Source organism: Panthera onca, chromosome D3, assembly GCF_046562875.1.
Source record: "Panthera onca isolate mPanOnc1 chromosome D3, mPanOnc1 haplotype 2, whole genome shotgun sequence".
Classification (NCBI taxonomy): domain Eukaryota; kingdom Metazoa; phylum Chordata; class Mammalia; order Carnivora; family Felidae; genus Panthera; species Panthera onca.
In genome coordinates, this window is record NC_138350.1 from 57,605,308 (window position 1) to 57,624,805 (window position 19,498).

General features: G+C 55.2%; 1 protein-coding gene across 50 annotated transcripts in view; it reads right to left on the bottom strand.

Moving 5' to 3' along the window:
* CELF4 (CUGBP Elav-like family member 4) overlaps positions 1-19,498 on the bottom strand; it is a 299,755-nt gene that overhangs the window by 66,732 nt on the left and 213,525 nt on the right. For 27 of the 50 annotated variants that reach the window (XM_060613671.3, XM_060613704.3, XM_060613688.3 and 24 more), the window contains exon 3: positions 7,758-7,836. In XM_060613671.3, coding sequence (XP_060469654.1) covers positions 7,758-7,836 — 79 coding nt within the window. The remainder of the gene's footprint in view (positions 1-7,757; positions 7,837-19,498) is intronic. The other 23 variants (XM_060613695.3, XM_060613670.3, XM_060613711.3 and 20 more) reach the window with 1 other exon arrangement.

The following is a 19,498-nucleotide window of genomic DNA, read 5'->3' on the forward strand; positions in this document are numbered from 1 at the left end:
CACTGTGGGAAGGGCAGGACATGTGGAGTCAGAGTACCCGGGTATGGTGCCCGGGACTGTGCTGCTCGTCTCCCTGCTCTGGCTCCCGTCCCACAGCTGGTGGAACATCCCTGCCCCAGAGCTTTAGATGGCGTCCCTGGGCCGAAATGCATTTAAAGCACCTTGGAATCAATGCTTCCATATCTCATCCTCCCCCCAAGGAGGACCCCTCATTCTGGCCTCTCGGCATCTTCCAAACCTGCCTTGGCTCAGGTTATTTTCCCATCTGGAAGTTTTGCCCTTCCTTGCTCAAATCCCCTCGCCTCTGAAGCCCAAGCAGGCGTTACTGGTTCTGATCTCTCTGATCCATGCTACCTCTCCCTGCCCCATCCCACTCTTGTGTTGTTAAGGCTGCCCGAGTGTGCCAGGGGCCAGGTGGGCACTGGATATGTCTCGGCCATGCCAGGGCTGACTCAGTGCAGTGCTGAGGATCACCTGGACCAGGAAGGGCTGCTTGTAACATTCTCTTTCTCTCATCTTACCCATCTCCTGCAGAAGTAGGGGTCTTCCTCCCGTATGCCCACACAGTGCCTGCCACAGGAGGCCACGAGAGTGGCGACTGGGTGGGAGACAGAGGCCCACGGTCCCCTCTCTCTGTCATTCCATTCCAATTTCTGTCATCAGCCCCTTCAGCCTGGGCACACATGCGGCAGCTTCTAAATATCATCCAGGAGCCCATTTGCAATGATTAATATCCCATTTCCTCTGAAACAATCCTTTGCTAAATTAGCCGGGGCCAGAGGGAATTTGGCGAGGAGCCGCGAGTCTCAACTTAACTTGCCGAATGGATTAAAAAAAACCCTCGAAAACAAAATGCAGATCAATCAACACCCCTTTCCCCAGCTGAAAATCTAAAGTCCGTTGAAACTCAGCAGGTTTGCAGTTAATTATAATTTCACACCTATGGCAGGAGTTACTGAGGTATTTATAATGCGTGCCTGCCTGCTGGAGCCTTTGTGGGGGCCTCACTAGGGACCCTTCTCACCAGCCACCTCCTTCCCCAAGCAGAAAGACCTGTCTTCCCCGAAGCTGCTGTTTGGGTTCAGTTGTGTAAACTAGAGAAGCTTCCTGGAGTTTTAAAATTTCTTTCTTTTTAAGGGGCTTGGGAAAGAAAGGAGTCGAAGATTCTTAAGGAACAGGAATTATGAAGAATAAGATCCCGGGTCAGGGAGACCTTGCACGATGATCTAGGGAACCTAACAGTTGGAAATGCTTTACCAAAAATCGGAAGGATGGTGGTCAGACACGTGGTAGAACTTCCTGCCCATAAAGAATCCAAGCCCTTGGTGGGCCACTTGGCTTGGCTCTGAGGTGTCTAATCCTTTAGCCCTTCCCAAAGGCACATCACAGGGCCAGGCAGGGCGACAGTGACCCCTACCCAGGCTGCTCCCTAAACACTGCAACTGTCTGGGCCCTGCTGTCTTATGTCTGACTCAAACTTCCTGAGCTGAAAGCTACAATGGCTTTTCTTCAAGATCAGTCCAAAATAAATCAAGAATTCAGGTACATGAAAGATCAGCCGGGACCTTGGCTTTAGGGCTGGGGTTTAAGGGAAATCATTACAATCTATAGCTTGAGACATTCTGGTGGGGATGGGGAAACAGGGTTTCCGAGCTCCGGAGAAGGAGGCCCAAATGGACTGTGGAGTTGCTTTTCTTCTTGACAGTTTTTAAAAACAGGAGGGGCAGGGTGAGAGGCAGACTCATGGGGGAGGGTGGACATATGGCTCCAGGGGCCTCTCCAGGCCTCGGGGTTCCCTGTCCAACAGGGAAGTTAGCCATTCCCCAGCTAAAGGTTCACCACCACCCCTTGCCCATCTCTGGGCCCAGACATGGCTGTGGGAAGGGAGGAGGAGGATGTCACTGTCCCCATGAGCTAAGGGGTCTGTAGGGTCCGGTGGGGGGGGTGTGCAAAAGAAGGAAATGCACTCCCCCAACACATACACAATCACACACAGGCATCACGGGCCCACAATGGAGTACACACGCTGCCCAGCTTTCGGGCCTTCTGTGGGGAGACACAGCCCCTTCTATGGGGCCTGGTGAGGGTAGAGCCTTTTCTGCTCTGAGGTACAGATCGCTTTTCTTTTAGAAGTCTGCTTTGGGGCAGCAGTTGCCGGACCCCTTCTCAGCCCAGGATTGCACCCCCTGGGCTGGGCTAGGGTCAGCTTTGCTCATTCTGGGGTCTTTCAGGCAGGATACAAACCCAGAGCCCCAAAGTAGAGGTCAGAACGTGCTTGACCCGGGGGAGGCTCTGATGCCTCAAAGGGGAGAGACAGGGACAGAGGTGGAAAGGCTCAGCCTGTGGGACTTGACTGTCCTAGTGACACTGTGCTTTGGCTTCAGGCTCTGCCCACCCTACCCCACCCCTAGGGGAGCCTCACCCAGGAGGTCCCCACAGGGAGTTCACACTGGTCTTCAAGCCTTTCCTCACACTTTCCCCCTCTCCCCTGCTGCACTGCATCTCCAGGGGGAGGCTGTCTAGAGTAATCGGTTTCTTTTTATAAACCTTGTTTCCTACTGTCTTGGTATAATTTCAGATTAATCTTCATTGTACTCTGCCCACCCCTCCCTCCCGCCACCACCCTTTAGCTTTATGTTTTTGTGTACTCCATCCCGTGTGGGCCGAGGGTTCCTAACAGAATCCTGAGGGATTTCTGTCTACCCAGAAGCTTTTGTCAGTGAGACAGTTGTTGGCATCTAAGATGAGAAAATTGAAACTTCTATTGAATTTTCATACGGCGGGACCAGCCTGCACATCTATTTCCTCTAAACGCTCACTAAATTGCCTACCTAGAGTATGGGACTGAAGAGCTAGAAAAGTCTGGAAGTGAGGCACCCAGCCTGGGGAGGTTGACAGTGTGGCCATGGGTCTCCTGGGGCCCCGGGACCTGGCAGCAGCAGGGAGCTGCCCATGCCCCTCAGCTGGTCTCCCTGGCCTCCCTTAGCACGTTGTCTGCGTCTGTTTAGAAATAAAATAATGCTCGGAGGAGAAATGAGGAACTTAATAGGATTTAAAAAGCCGCAGGAACCGATGGGGCTACAGATGGTGGAAGGGCTGGGGGGACTGAATCAGCCACGGTTTTCTGGTGGGGAACGTGGCCTTGGGGAGGGCCTCAGAGCTGCGTTCACATGCATTGTGTCCAACCTCATTAGCCAGCCCGGCGGGACTCCACTGCCACATGAGTGCCGGCCACAGTGAGGGGGGCATAGAGGCCCCAAAGATGCCATTAAATGAACGGGGGAGCAGTGATGGGCTGCAGGACGTGGCTGACTGACTGACCCGCACCTGCCTCGGGGACTGAGTGCACATGGAATGACTCCCAGGCTGTCACACCTGCCCCCAGCCCTCCTGCGCCCTCCTAGTCCTGCCGGGCTTCCCCCCAACCCCACGACTGATACAGGAGGGAAAGAGGGGGCTGGGGAGGGAAGCACGTGTGTGTGGGCTCCCAGTTCTGGAAAAGCAGAGGGAGGAAAGGGAACCTGCTGTGGAGTCCTTCAACCCAGGCAATTCTGAAAGACTTGCGGGGCAGGGTGGGGGGGTACCTAAAAGAAGCTCCTTCACCCTCTAGAAGCTTCCGTAAGTGCTCCCTAGATGGTGGCTTACTGCAAGTGCCCCTCCAGGGCTGGAGCTCAGGGCCACCCCCCTCAATCTGTCCCGAGCCTCCCCCAGGCCCTGCAGCCAGTGGGGGGACAATAGGACTTTGTACAGGGAGCTCAGTCCTCCTGACCACATCCACCCTCCGCCATCATCAGGCCTCCGTCAGTCTCCCTGCTTGGATTCAGTCACAGCTGCCCCTGTGGCCCCTCTTCTCTGAGCCTCCTCAGGCCTTCCTGGACAGGGAGGGGACTTGGAAGCCCCGCAGCAGTCCCCATCATGAGCTGTGACCTCTCTCCCCCAGCTGGGGCTTCACATGTCCCAGCCAAAGCCTGAGTCCTCTGGAGTGTGTGTGTGTGTGTGTGTGTGTGTGTGTGTATGTGGTCTCCAGTTCCAGGCCCTGCAGAGGGGTGAGTGCCGTGGTGGCAGGCCCTAGAACACAGTTTTCAGCCTTGCTCACTTTTCCCTCTGGAGGGACTCCCCAGTGCCACACCTACCCCTTCCGAGGGGTGGGTGGCCCCTTGGCAACCCCAATACCTTCTTTCCTGGGACTTCCTACCAAGCCATCTTGACTCCTAACTTCTCCAGCTCATCAGCGCCCCATGTTGTTGTTTTTTTCTGTCACCTCATGTTGAGATAAAATCAAGTGGCCCCAGTCTTTGCTTCACCCCCAGCCACTCTGTTCCCAGTGGGGACATTTATTTTCCATGTGTGTGGGTCTGTGTGGGTGCCTTTGTCAGTGTGGGTATATGGCATGTCAGGGCGGGGCAGGGGTGCAGCATGTGTGACTGCCTCCCGGAATTCTTCCAAACACAGCACGGATAAGGCCCACAGTAACTGAAACTTCTGACCTGTTGATGGTTGCTGAGAAAACATAGGGGTGGTTCCTGGTGACGGTGTGTGTCTGGCAGTGGTGGGGTGTGGTGGGATCAGGCCAATATCAGCTACACCTAATCCAGACTTCAGCCACTTCTTCCCTCTTGGGCCCTTTGAGGGAGGTGGGCACACTCCCCAGCCCCAGCCTCCTCCAGTCCAGCCCAGGGGGCCCCCGAACATGTTTTCTGACCAAGGCCAGGGTGCTCAGAGCCTGACTGACTCAAAGGGGTGCCCATACCTGGCTACAGGAGCCTCATTTGCCTGGGGTAGGGGGCTGTCCTGTCTTCTGGCCTTGGTGCTCCCCTGGGCTGGGACCAGGGAGGATGGGGAGGAGGTTAGAGCTACAGGGCAGCACATTGTGGGTGCTAATCCAGATACTGAGAGTGAAACCCAGTGGCTGAAGGGCCCCTGCAGCCGTGAGACCCAATTCAGATGCTGACCATGAACCAGCTCACTGGGCAGATACACCTGCCTGCTGGGAGGCAGAGGAACTCAAGTGCATGCCTTAGGGAGAGTCACTGCCTCTGAGATGACCAGGACAGGTCGGGGGCTCCCAGGTTCCTCTCTGTCTGGTTTGCTGATTTGAGGGTGACTCAATTTAAATATAACTTGCTCCAGAGAGCTCTGTGGGGTTAACTGGAATCTCCTTGCAGAGAAATGGCTCCTGGGGAGGCTCTTTCTCTTTGGGTTTTCCTTACCTGCCTAACTGGAGCCCTGGCTCTTGGTGGCAATAGCAGGGGCCAACACCTCTCTCCCTGCACAGGGGCATTATGGCTATGATGCCTTCTCTCTGCCTGGTGCCCCCACCAGGATCAGGGTTCCCTGCTTCTCATGGAGACAAGTCCAACCCCTTGGTCTTGTGTTCAGGGCTCCATTTTCACTTTGTGCCCTCACTTATTCCCACCAAGTCTATACCTATCGGTCCAATTCCCTCCAGGAAGCCCTCCCTGCCTGCTCCAGGCCACAGTGAGCTCTCTTCTTTGACCCCCTCCAGCTGTGGTTTCTCATGTCTCATGGGGTGGTCCAGGAGATCCTTATGCAGCCTGGCTCTGCCTCTCTCACCTGAGACCCTGCTCTTCCCTCAGCCGCCTTTCACACCCTTCTCTGCTCCCATTTCTTTCATCTTTTTTAACATTCACCTCTTCCCCATCCTCTTCCCACCAGAAAAAGTATTTAATGGATATTAAATTATTTTAAACTGACTTTTTTTTTTTTTTTTTTTTGTTAAATAGCTTGGTGATAGTGCTGACTCAGGATCATCTCACTGTTTAATATTGAATATGCAATTAATAGATAGATGTTTAGGTTTGGCTCTTTTTCCCCCCTTTCCACCGCAGGAAGAATAAAAGAGCTGATTAATCTGGTTTGGGGCAAGTGTCAGCGGCAGGAGATATATGGCAGAAAGGAGATGAGGTTAGCAACTTGGAGTCAGAGAGCTATTGCCTCCAAGGCAAGTGAAGGAGAAAGGGTTTGCATTGGAGCTCAGCGCGGCCTCACCGGGCACAGCATCTTCTGACACCCCACTCCGGTTCTGGAGAAAACCAGCCAGACTCTGAGCTGTCTGCTCTGCACGCGAGGGGCCCCCTATGCCCCCTCAGGGGCCTCCCTCTGTGGGGCCTTGTTCATGCCACCCTGACTTCTTCTCCAGGGGTGGAAACTCCCCTCCTTCAAGGCCAGCTCAGGTGCCATCTGCTCAAGGTCTCTGGCGTCCCCCACTTACTTCGGGGCCCCTTCTCTGGGACTGCAGGTGCCGCTTACTGCTCGAGCTACCTTCCTATACACCAGAGTTTCTCCCCACCAGGGAGAGGGGCTCTTCACTACATCCTGGCCCTGCTGCACGAACAGGGTATTACAGGTGAGTCACTGCATGACGGGGTGACCCGGGGCCTGGGGCCTGCTGGGCCTGCTTCCCGGAGACAGTCTTTAGGAGAGGCCCCTGGTTCCACGATGTGCCACCAAGGAGAAGTCCTATGTGAGATGGGACAGTACCCTTACCACCAGGGTAAGGATGCCTAGGACTGGGTATTTGAGGAGCCTCTGTGTGTGCAGAAAACCGAAGTAACTGGACTGCCAGGAAAGGGGCAGGAGCGAATAGAACAAACCAGGTGGGCTTTGCTTACCTGGGCCCTTAACCCCTGAGCCATTTTTACATCTCAACTGACCCACATCCACTCTCAGGGTTCTCAGGATGGGAAGCTCTCAGAAGACCACAGGGAGGTGTGTCAGTGCCCTGGGCCAGGGGGCCCCTCGGGGCAGCACAAAGACACCAGCTGGGCTCTAGGAGGTAGGGGTGGGATTTGAGGCCCAATTCAGACATAGAGGCCTTACAGCCAGGTCAGGGTCTCGTGAGGGTCCAGAGGGCAGCAGCCTGAGCTGGAAGGACCACAGGTCCCAGGGGCAGGCAGGACCTGTGGCCACACTACAGTTCTCTCAGGATGAGGATCTTGACTCTGAATTTGCGAGTATCTTTTGCCTATTTTACCTTTTTCCCTTAATTTCCTAAACACTTTTTGTAGGGAGTTAGGACAGAGGAGAGAGAAATTCCTCAGTGCCTGTCTAAGCTGAGAGGAATGTGACCTGTCCCGGCACAGAACCCAGGGGGAAGGGGCTTGGCAGAGGGAGCCAGAAGCGTGGCCTGGTGGAGCCTCTGTGTGCAGTGGAGGGGACAGAGCCTCCCTGGGGAATGGAGCTCTATGCTTGTGGGGTGCGGCTGTATCCTCCTATTCTGTCCCTTTCCAGACATCTCCCTGTCTGCCTGGATCTGTCTCCAGAATCTTGACCTCAGTGGTCCCAAGCCTCCATGGCGGCCCTTCTCAGATTTTCCCAGTGTGGTCTGAACCTTCCCAGGGCAGGGCTACAATCCACTTCCTCTCGCCCAGCCTGGCACCCTTTCAACTTTTCAGGCTCCATCATAGGGGGCTTTCCTGGGTGACATGGAGGTGGGCACACCCTTTGGATTTCCTAAAGGAGGCAGAAGAGTACCCCAGGACCTGCTACTCGTTTACTTACAGGAAGGAAGGAACCCCATCTGGAGACCCCAGTCACCTCCTCACTTTCCTTCACTCTCTCCCCACACCAGTCACCCAGAGCTCCATAGCCCTGTCCCAATTCCCAGCCATGAGATCCCTAGGGCTCGGGGTGGGGGTGGGGGGTGGGCGGTGGCAGGAAGTCACTGCATCACTGCATCAGGGAGAGGGAGGAAGGGTCGGGTGGGGGGAGGGGGGCAGAGACAAGTGAGCCCTCACGTGAAGGGGGCTGGCGCAGGCAGCTACTACCTCCTCGGCTCTCGCTGTCCGCTGGCTTCACCTGGATCGGCCGGTTCATCTGCAACAGAGCACAAGGGACAGTGTCAGAGCAGGCCTGGGGTGAGGGGGCATACACCCACACCCAAAGGTAACTGGTGTTCATAGGTACACAGGTGCAAGGACCACACCCACCAACACATACACCCACACCACTGCTCCCCAATGCAGCTGCACGCGGGCAGCAAAGCCCCACCCATCTCCCCTTTCCTATGCAGTCCCCAGGGCTCCATTGTCTCGGGAAGGCTTCTCTGGACTGGACACTCTGTGATGTCCCCCTCCCAGCTTTGAACAGCTCTTGCTAGCCTGTGACATCAGAACCTGAGGTGTCCTCACAGCGCATCCCTGGCCAGAGATTATGATCTTGCTGGAGACAGCTGGCTTTGCCGAAACAAGCTGCTCTCTGGCTACCCCGAGCCGTCTCACAAATGTGGGCTGTGGGTGCCAGGGGTCCCTGAGGCTCTGGGCCACCCAGCTCCCAGCTGAAGCCGAACTCAAGTGTGCGGCTAGGGCTGTCCCCTTGGGGGGGTGTGTGGGGTGGGCACAGCTACCCATCTCCCGTGGTATTTAGGGGGCCAGGAGGACAACAGGACACCGCCTGTCCCCCCCCCCCCCCCCCCCCACGCCTCCCTGAGCAGGGATCTCTCACGGGGATCCGCTTCAGTGCTCTGTTCAGGCCACTAGGGGTCTCTGAACTCCAAGCATCGGCGGCTACTGCGCCTGTCTTTAATCCTCGCCGCTGCTGGAGGCCACGGGGTGGGCTCTCCAGCCCAGAGGCCCCAAGATATTTCAGACAATAAAAACGGAAGGAATCACGCAAATGGAATCCTACTTTATGTCTTTTCCAGTGCTTTCGCCTGTCAAGTACCTCCCTTATCCCTTACTGCATTTTTATTTCGTGTACAAACCCCGACAGGCAGACAGGGCAGGGACTAATACCCCCACTTCATGGATGGAGAAGCTGAGGCAGGGCCGCCCCCACGGCAAGATGAGCCCAGGAACCCGAGTCTGCCAGGGCTGTGTCTAGGCTTCCAATCCTGCGCCAGGTGACTTTGTGTTGCCAGTTCCCCTCCTGTGTGTGTGTGCGGAGGCCGGACTAGCCAGTCACAAGCTTCCTCGGGCCTTCTGGTCTAGGATTCGAAGTGAGTTGTGGCTGCGTCAAGACAAGTGGGTGGGGGAGCGTGGGTGCCTGTGACTCAGCAAGGTGAAGACAAGGCCAGCGGAAGGGCAGAGCCACCACGAGGAAGGACAGAGAGGCAGGAGGCAGGGCATGGAGCAGAGGAAATGAGACACAGGTGGCCTGCGGGGGGCCAGACAGGACTCTGGGGGCCAGGCCACTGAGAGGGGGTCAGGATGTCATTGTTTGCCACAAGGTTCCCACTTGGCACGCCTTCTGGAGTTGAGAGGAAAAAAGGTGCTCAGTACGTAAGCCCTGCCAGCAGAGGAAATTGTATGTTATAGAAAGCTCCAATCACAGGGAGAAGGAAGAGAGACATAATGAAGATCCTGGCTTCATTTAGGGGGTCCTGGGGCCCCGTTAAACAGCCTCCTTTGCAATTCTTGAGCAAAGGGCGCAGAAGCCCCAGCAGGCTTCTGGCTATTGGGGAAGGGCCCCAGGAGGGGGCCAGGGGACTCCTTGTGTCCCATCCGGTACCTTCTGGGACTCAGCATCCAACCCTTTTCTACAATGTCCCTCCTTCCTGGAATAGCCCTAAAGTAAACAAGATAAATTAAATAAGGCAAATGGAATCTGCCTGGGCATGGAGCCTTCCACCTCAGGGGGCACCCCACCCTCAGGCAGCCAGCCTGTCCCCCTGTCCTTGGTATATGTAGGCATTCAAGAATACTCTGCCCCAGGCTCATGGACTTGGGCCTGATTTCCAGCCCCTCCAGGCCCCCTAGCCCCACCCGAGTCCTCCCTACCTCCTCCATGACTCAGTGCTAGGCTCCAGTTTGACAGTGGGCTTCCTGGCAGCAGGGACCCAGGCTCTCATCCAGTTTCCTACCTGCCTTTAGCCACAGGCTGGGCACCCACAGGGTGCTCCATACGGACTCGTGGAGCGGAAGTGAACCGGTTCCCATGGACCTGTGGCTCCCGGGGTGATTTTTCATGTTTCATTATGATCTAGGGATGGTCAGCATCCAGACAGCCTTTGCGGGGCTGTCGAAGAGGTGCCAGCCTTGATGGAGAGATAAAATACGGCCCGGTGCTTTCTTAATTCTCAGCAGAAATAAAGTGTCAGGCTCAGTTGGGAAGATTTCTCAGCTGGAGCAGGCTCTGCACAGACGCCTCGGGCCTCAAGGGAGATCTCTTCCCTCGGCCAGTGTCTCTCTTCCCTGTTCCAGACTCCAGCCCCGTCCAGCCTCACCAAGGCCTGGTTCTTCCCTGAGGAGGGGAAGTGGACAGAGCCAGCCTGGCTGCGGAAATGGCCACTGAGGAAGGGGACAGCGAGAGAGGATGATGGGTCAGATGGTGTGAGGGGGACTGCCATCTCCTTGTTCTTCTTCTAACTTTGCACGCTTGGACGCCGGCCACAGCCTCAGGAGCTGTCGGCCACATGGCCTCAGGCGATCCCTTACAGGTGAACACCACGCTTCAAGGACACTAGAGCCCGCTTCTTGGTGCCTTTCCTCTCCCCTATCTGTGCCTCCTCTATCCAGCCATCCCTTTAAGTCACTGTATTGTCTTTCCAGAAGGGCCTGGGGCTGGGGGCTAGTGGGACCTGGGGTGCAGGTGCCCTCCTTGTTGATTCTCTTGCTGAGGTGTCATGTGTGTGCCTGTGTCCCTCTGTGGCCTTCATCCTGGGTTGTGCCTCTGGGTGCCTGACGGGGGGCTTTGGCAACCCAGGGCTGCCTTCCCTGGGTCAGAAACAGCTCCCTGAATGCACCCTGCAGGCTTCTGGGGTCAGTCTTTGGGGACATTGCTAAATCTTTTGACTGTGTTTCTGTTTCCAGCTCGGGGTCCTATCAGGGGAAGCGAGTGATCCTGGCCCAAGTTTTGGGGTCCTCTGTGTCCCTACTGCAGCAGAGAGCAGGCTGGTGGCTCCTTCTGCCTCTTTCTGCCTCCCCTCCCCCTCCCCATCTCTGCCACTATTTGCATCAACACATATCCATGCATTAAACAAGACATTCCATTAATTTCTTCATCATCATAACTTAAGCTGGGACATACCCTTTAAATATTCATTCAGCTATGAAAACTGGGCATTAAAATTTTAATAATGTCAAGCTCATTTGAACCAGGCTCCTTGGGGACGATTACGATACAATTAGAATAAATACGATGATTGAGCTGGTCCAAAGGCTTCACCTGTCTGTCCAACGTGGCTTCTTGTGGAAAGAGAGGCCTGTGGCCAGTGAGCAGGCAGACAGATTGACAGACAGGCCAGCCTGGCTCTTTCTTGACTCTCTCTCCCCTTCCTATATTCCCTCCTTCCCTTCTCGGTTCCCGGCTGCCACTTCTACCTCTCACAGGCGTCCACAGGTGTCCGCAGGTCTCTGCAGCCCCTTGTGGGCCAGAGTACAGGGGCATCCCTCCCGTATCTGGGAAGATGGCCCGGATTAACCCCCAGTTCCAGACATGAATTTCCTTATCTTCCTGGTGCAACCTGGGCTGGTTCCTGTGTGAGGGCCATTTTCTTGTCTGTGTGTCCCCTCTTCCCCACCCCGCAAGGGGCTCCCTAAGGCTGGAATGAACACCCCACCAGAACAAGACCAGGCTACAGAGGAGGCCACCGAGGGGGTTCTTAGACATGTTCTGCCACCAGACCAGGTAGGGACCATCTTCACCCAGCTTCCCCTCTGCTGCAACTATCTTCCTGAGAGTTGGTGTGGAGGTCTGGGGGCAGGAGCAGAGCCCCTCCGTCCCTCATTGTCAAAGCCAGTGCTGGCGAGAGCCCTGGGGACATCCACTAGTGAAGTCACCCCTGCTTTACTCAGGACAGCCCTCACACCTGCAGGATCACGTAGGGCCCTCCGCCATCTGCCTTCTCAGGCACGCAAGCCCTCTGCTTCACATTGGGCCCTAGTGCAGCTGACCCAGGGCTGTCTGAGAAATTAAAGGACCTGGAAAGTTCTCTGTCACCTCTCCCTGGCAATGTAAACCCTCCTATTCTTCAATAAGACTTCCCTGGTTATCTCTCAGCTCCCTTTGTCACACATGGCCTTGCACTACTTTGAGAGCTCTCTCTTTCCTCTCTCGTGCGTGCGGGCGTGTGTGTGTGTGGCAGACAGAAACAGAGAGGCGCTTGTTTCTCAAGCGGGAGCAGGGACCCAGTTTCCTACTCACAGACCCCCTAGACTCTAACTTAGGACTGAGCTCCCCTGGAGTGTGTGTGTGTGTGTGTGTGTGTGTGTGTGTGTGCATGTTTCAGTAGTACTGGTGTGACATTACAGACATCTTAAAATAATTCATTTCGGTTGGAGACTGGGAATAAACAAGACAGAGGAGGACACTAGTGCGGTCCCTTCGGCATGGTAGCCTCTCAGTAAGTGTCATCCTCCATGTTGCTTTCCAGCATGTGAGCCAGAAATGCCTCAGAAGGGCTGGACCGACGCCTCGAGTAGTGCCACGGCCCGGGGGGGGAGATGGTTAGGGCGGCAGAGAATACTGTGGTGGCCTACAGGAATGGCCAGTATGCTCTCTATCCAGCAGCTGAGTCCCCACATGTAATTCCAGCGTGGGTGTTCAAACCTCAATGCTGAGAGTCCTTTCAGGCTCCTTCTGGGATGTGTGAGTGCCTGCTGATACCCAGCTCCCCTGCTCACCGGACGGGTTCACTTCTCCCCGAGCCAGGGAGCAGTGTGGGAATGCCTACTCTTGTCTTGTTCACTGGCGGTGGCTCTTAGCTCTGTCCCTGCCCACCCCCTCCCGCACTTGGCTCCTGTTCCTCATCAGTCCCCACTGTTTGTTCTCATCACCCCAAAGAACTCGGCTTTTATGTTGTCTGCCCCCAAACCCAACACACGTGTCGGTCATGGAAACGGTGAAGCAGCAGACCCTGTGGGCTGGGGCCCATTGTGCCCCAACCCAGCAGCAATACTGCTCTGGGAAGAGAGATATCATTTTGCAGTTCAAAAAGCAAGGGGAAAAAGCATCGTTAAAGCGCTAAAATATAAAGCTTTTCCTTTCTTCCACAGCCTCTCTTTTTCTTGGCTTGTCATGGTACGTTTTATTTGCTGTTTGACGTCGTTTTAAATAAAAACAAATATAAATTGTAAATTATTAGCATAGATCCTACCATCCATCTTTATTTTGTGTAATGCCAGTTTTAAACGCAAATATCAGAACATTTAGCTCCTATGCAGAATCACCAAAATTACAGTTTGGTTTTTGTGACTTGTGCCTGGAGGTTGCCTTGAGCTGGCCAGAGGAGACAAATGCAAGCCAGACTCGGGAAGGCTAAGGAGGAATACAGAGTCCCCTCAGGCATGGAGACCCTCACAGGTACCCAGAGCCCTGCCCTGCAACATGGGGGGTGGGGGGGTCGGGGCGGGGGGTGGTGGCAGCTTGGGCCTGAGGACTGCTGGGCCTTCCCTTCCACTGACTACCGATGTGGACATGTTGCAACCCAGTATAGGGTGGGCCCTGGGAAGTCAAGTCAGGCTTCATTTCTACCCATGGGCCACCTCCTGGGTAGGATATTGTAAATGTTCTGCCAGGACATGCCAGACCTTGCCTGGACAAGAGGCTCACTCTTGCGAAGACACGGCCTCTGTTGGCAAATCAGACATGCCACAGTGCTGCCAGCCTGGGGTACCACAGGGTGAGTAGGCCTGACCCAACCCTCCCCTAACCTGCACCAGGCCACTGCTGGCTGGCCTCGAGGGCAGATTGATGGCTTGCAGGGCCCAAGATGTGCATGTACAGGGCAGACGGTGGGAGGCAGAACTTTGCATAAGTCCCCTACACATGCTTCTTCGTCCCACAGACTTCGTTTGCTTCAAACATAACTACCAAGAGAAACTTTTAAGAATTTCAAAATGACTACAGAATACTAACCCCCAAGCCTGTGACCCTTCTGAGTACAGGGCCTGTGTGCTTGCACAACTCGTGTGCCCACGAAGCTACCTTGTAGACGATGCCTTTCTGGGTCCCCACCACCCTGAAGTTCTCTCCATCTACCAACTCCAAGCACCAGGCCTTCCCTTGACCATCAGGTGTTTTCCAGAAAGATCGTTACTCAAAGATTTATCTTTCGAAGATGAACCTTGGGTGACTCTGGGAGAATAGACCGAGAATTCTCAGCCTTTGCTATAAAAGGCTGGTGGCGAGGAAGAAACCATCCAGTATGGGCAGGGAAGTGCACTCACACACACGATTGTGGGGACCGTAGGTGGGCAGCTCCCCAGCAACTGTGCCCTCCGCCAGGACTTAGCAAATAGGACTTTACCATTAATTGAGAACTTATTTATTTAAAGCCCCAGGAAGGCAGATTCTGAATCACATGCCCTGATGGATTCCCAGCACTGTGCATAGTAGGTTCTCAGTAACCTTGGAATAGAAGGTTAGGGCTTTGCCCAGTCCCCTGGTGAGAAGGGACTGCAGGGGAAGGGCAGAAGAAGTGCACGTTATTTGTAGCTTGTTGTAAATATATTAATATTTTAATTATCTCCTTAATAAGTCACATATGGTTCCTTCCATAAAGAGGGATTAGAAACTCAAGGAACCCTGTCTGTTGTCACCATCAAGTTCTGACTTAAGGACACCCCCGCAAGATACGTGCCTTTACCCGAGACCTCGGACCTCGGTCCAGTGTCCGAGGCCTGCCTTGGCCAGGCCAGCTGGTGGCGCCCCCTCCTAGGGCATGCCCTCCCCACCCGAAGTCTGCCCCTGGGGGTGCAGCCACTCTAGCAGCCCTTTCTCCCTCAGGTCTCAGCTTCCCCCTGGGCCTTGCAACCTAAATGAAGTGTTCCTTCAAGCTTTCCATTCTTTCCTTCAGTTGCCTTGCTGGCACGGCTAGGGACCATTACCGTCCCAAACTTGCAAGCTTATTTGTTCAATGTCTGTCTTCCCTTTATGAGGGAAGGCCCACACCCATTTTGTTTCCCTGCTATACACCCAGAACCCCACGCACATCCCATCACCAGCACTGTCCCCTCTTGCCTCAGCTGTGTTCCCGGGGCAGGAGTGTCCAGAGGCCAGAGGTGGTCACCTGCTGGACAGCCCTGCTTCCTGCCCAAAGTTCCTCCCGTCTAGCAAGGTGAGGTTGTGGGACCTTTGGATTAGGAAGGGTTTATTGAAGCAGCGATCCTCGATCCTCATTTAGAAAGACAGCCGGCGAGCGAAGACCAGACAGAAGAACCCAGGGTTATTGTTAAAATATGCAAATCCACAGCCCATTGAAATGCAAACCCTCCAGATAAGATTTTTTAATAAATCTGGTTCTGTTCCCACTCCCCGCTCTGAGGAGGCCATCTGATGCTTGTTGGGTCAGGACGCAAACCAGCATGTAAGCCCCATCAGCTCTTCACCCCTCTCCTCATTCTGAAAGCCCAACGAGCTGGAGCTGCCCCTGGGTGGGGCTGGCTGCCAGCCAAGGCCCTTGGCCTGCCCCTCGACAAAGTATTTGAGGTCACCTTCGGGTCACCCACAGAGATGTCTAACCCTGTCTCTGTGCTGGTGACAAGGCCCCCCTTCCTTCTTTACTGCCACTCTCACCTCCTCTCATACCTGTCTAAAGAGTAGAGTCCTAAGCCTTGGTGCCCCCTCCCCCCCACTGGAGACTTCGGTGATTGTGTCCACCCAGCCACACTTGTCACTTTGGGAGCCATCGCCTCTGGACTTACTTTGGTCTACTGCTGTCACAAGTGGCCCTCAAAGGGATGAAGGGCAGGCAGACCAGAAGGACCACAGACACCTGACAATCTCAAGGACATGGCTGTGACCCCACCCCGGGCCTAGCTTTGAGTCAGGACATGAGAGTGTGTGGACCTGTGTGGGCTAGTGTCATGTACCTGGATGGGGACAGGAGGCATGAGTGATGGTGGTAGGCGACAGCCGTCCTGTCCTTCCCAAGCTCGAGACCTCACGCTGACCACATGATGTGGCTTATGTCCTCAGGTCCTCTCTGAAGCCAAATGAGCCAGATGAGCAGACTCACCGTGAGGTATGGACCGGGGCTGGGCATTCGGGGGCAGAGTGCCAGAGCCTGGGTTGTGAGTGCCCAGGCAGTCAAGCAGAGGCAGGGGGACCCTTGTAGCCTCAGGAGGGGCTGAGCTTGTGCTGTGGGCAGTGGCCTCCCCTGTCAGTTTCCGGCAGGGACAATATAGCTCACTAGGGCCACGCTCAGAAAGAGCAAATACGTGGCAATGTGTGCAAGGGAGCAGAATCTGGTCAGGGCTGCCTGAGAAATGCCAGGTGAATGTTTAGATCAGAACCAGCGAGCGTGGTCTTGGTACTGGGTCCCCTCCCCACACGTGTGAGGACAGAAGTCCAGGGCTTATGCATAGAATGTACTTGATGGATTGAAGTAAAACTTGCCCAGTTTGGCTTTAATGCTTGGATGCAGACTGTCCCTTGGCCCCCGCTCAAGGCTGGCCTTGTGCGCCTTCCGCTCGGAAGGGGGCATTGGGGAGAAGAGGGTGGGATCCTAGCACACTAAGCGGTGGGTGGGTGGAAGGCAGAGGACACCCTGGCCAGGGAGCGTGGCTGGCTGGCGCTCCAGGCACGGTGGGGGGTGGGGTGGGGAGCTCTGCGCACGTGGTAAGGAGGCGGGCGGGGCGGGGAGCCTCAGTCCCCGCAGCCCCCTCTGCGGCCTGCGCAGCCTCCGTGGTCCAGCCCCCACAAACAGGCCCTGGGCAGTTGCTATGCAACAGGCGGCTCTGCTCTGCAGTGCCCAGCGAACGGCAACAGCGGGCAGAGGCACTGACAGAGCCTATTGGTGGGACTGCCTGGGGCTGCCCCCTCCCCTTCTCTCTGCTTTCCTCTCTCTGGCTCCTATCCCTCTCCGAGCCTCCACCCTCTCCTTGCTGGCTGCAACCTAAGTTTACAGAATGCTTTCCCCTCACATGCAGGGTGGGGGTGAGTTGGCATAAACAATGGAGGTGCCCCACCCCACCCGGGGGTGATGAAAGGTCGCTACCCGCTGGTTTTCAGGAGGGAGGGACTTCTCAGTCAGCTTTCTGGTTTCCCTTGTCTCCCCCACTGCAGTGGGGGCGGGTTTGGGGGCCATTGGCGTGGGCAGATGCTTCCTGGGGCTGTGGCAGGCAAGGTGGACAGACAGGATGGATGCAGAGAGAAATCACCCAGATGGAAAAGTGCGTGAGGCTAACCTGCCCCTGCCTACTGGTCAGGGCTCCCTTAGGTCCACACGGCCAAGGGCAGCCTGTCTCTTTGTTTCTGAGCCCCCTGTCCGTCTCACCTGCTCCCACCAACATGCCAGGCCTGCCTGGCAAGGGTGGGAGGATGCTCTGGGTCCTAATTAAGATCTGCTGCTGTGGAAACGAAGCTTATTAGCCTACATGGCCAGGCTGGGTCACTAACCCCCTTCAGAGTTGGAGGGGGGGGTGTGATTTTTTTTTTTTTTAAGCAGTGGCTAGATACTTCTGAATGAAACAAGCCCTGACTTAGCTGGAAGGCCTGGGTTTCAGTCCTAGCCAAACACTTGCTCATATGAGATGGGGGCAGTTCTTTGAGCTACTAGAGGCTCATCCTCCTTGGTAATGTGGAAGGATTAATGCGATAGCTCAGGTGAAGCTCTTAGCACAGTGCCTGGTACGCAGTAAATGCTTAAGAGATGAATGACAGCTATCTTCTCCCTCCTTTTCTCTTCCCTTCCTCTCTCCACTCCTTCCCTACTTCTCCCCTCTTAGTGGGTATTTTCATCATTTCTGAGGGACTACCTAACATTTGATTTTCTTCCTTCCCACCTGCTACCCCGAGGGCTCTCTTTTGGACTCTCCTGAACTGAAAAGATTGGACAGCCTCTGGGGAAGAGCTGAGAGTGGTGGGGGAGGGTAGAAGACCATGTTCTCCTGAGGCATGAACACTCCGAGCTCAGGGACTTGTGGCCCCCCTCAACCTCCACCTGCCCCAGGTCTGCCTTCTCTAACTGACCTACCAGTACTGGAGCCTATTGCTTTGCTGTTTATTTATTTTTATTAACATTTTTTTTAGTGATTTCCACATCCAGTGTGGTGCTTGAACTCATGACCCCTGGATTAGGAGTCGCATGCTCTTCTGACTGATCCAGCCAGGCGCTCCTGGAGCCTGTTGCTCTGATGGTCCACTAAGTTTGTTTGTTCATCCATCCATCCAACCATCCAGCTTATTGAATACCTCTGCGTGCCAGTCCCTGTCTTCTGGCACAAGGCAAGGTGAACCTCAGCAACGTGGCCCTTCCCTCCAGAAACTCACATCTGTCTGCAGAAGGGCCTTGCCGAAATAGTGTGTAAGCCCACTCCTCCTGGGCCCCAGCACCACACCTTCGGCCCTCAGGGCTGGAGCATAACTGATTCCCTAAATGCCCATCACACGGCCCCATACAGGGCACCTGGCAGGGACCAGCCAGCCATTCACATGGCAGTCCCTTCCTCAGCAGTGCAGTATTTGCTAACACACTACAGTGGTGGGGGTGGGGGCTCCCTCCTGCAAGGACTGTCCTAAATCCACGCTGGTCAGCTCTAGCGTTTACAGCCCGTTTCTAGCCAGAATCCACCTCCCTCTTTTTCCCCTCATCTACTCTGGTACCAGAGCTCCACTGGGCAGTCGAGACCATCTTGCAAGTTTGCCCTCAGCCGTGCAGACCTGAGAATTGGTTTCTTCCACCAAAACATGCTTACAGCCCTCCCTTCACGACAGCTTACTGGCCCTTCCCCCGAGAGCTCACACCTGACGAGGGCCCTTGGCTGTGGAGTTCTGGGCCTCACAGGGCTCTCTCAGGCTGATCTGATCTTTCCCAGCCCACAGGGAGACCACTGTCCTTCTGATTTAGACTCTGAGCCTCTTAAGCTGAGTGGGCAGGACTGAAAAGTGGAGCGAGTACCCTAGCCCTGGAGGCTGGACAGAGAACCTCTTCTGGTACCCAAGGCCCACGTTCCTGTCTGCATTTCCCTTCGTCCTGTCCCCGTGTCAGGCGAGCCCTCCCTCCCCACCCACCGTGCCCCACGAGGTTGCCCCGGGGACTGTGGACCATGTGGCCAGACTGAGTCCCCTCCACCTCCCTTTCCTGATCTGGGACCCCTCCTCCCTGTCTCACGGGGCTCAGGCTCAGTCCTGGGCCTGGAGAGTCAGTCCCCAGGCCAGTTAAAGGAGAAAACAAAGCCCACACCAAGTAAATGACAGATCGAGAGGAAATTGCTCTTAATCCTCACGCCACAGCCTGATGATGCCCGCCAAGCACCAGCCTGAGTCATCCTAGAAATGGCACCGACATTTGCTTTTTGGAATTTGTTTTGTCTCTGAGCTTTAGATTTAATCATTCTCTTCCTCTCTCTCCCTCCCTCTCTCTCTCCCTCTCTCTCCCTCTCCCTCCCTCCCCCCCTTCTCTCTCCCGCCCCCTATTCCCTCCCTCCCTCTGCCCCTTGCTCTCCGTTTTCTAATATGAGGCTGCTCCGCCGGCTCATCCAAGTCTGTTTTCCTGGCATTAATTAACACAGCTCTCCAGCCTCCAACAGGCTAAATGATGAATCAGGTTAAATTCCAGACAACAGCCGCACACCGCCATCAATTAGCCATCTCTGGG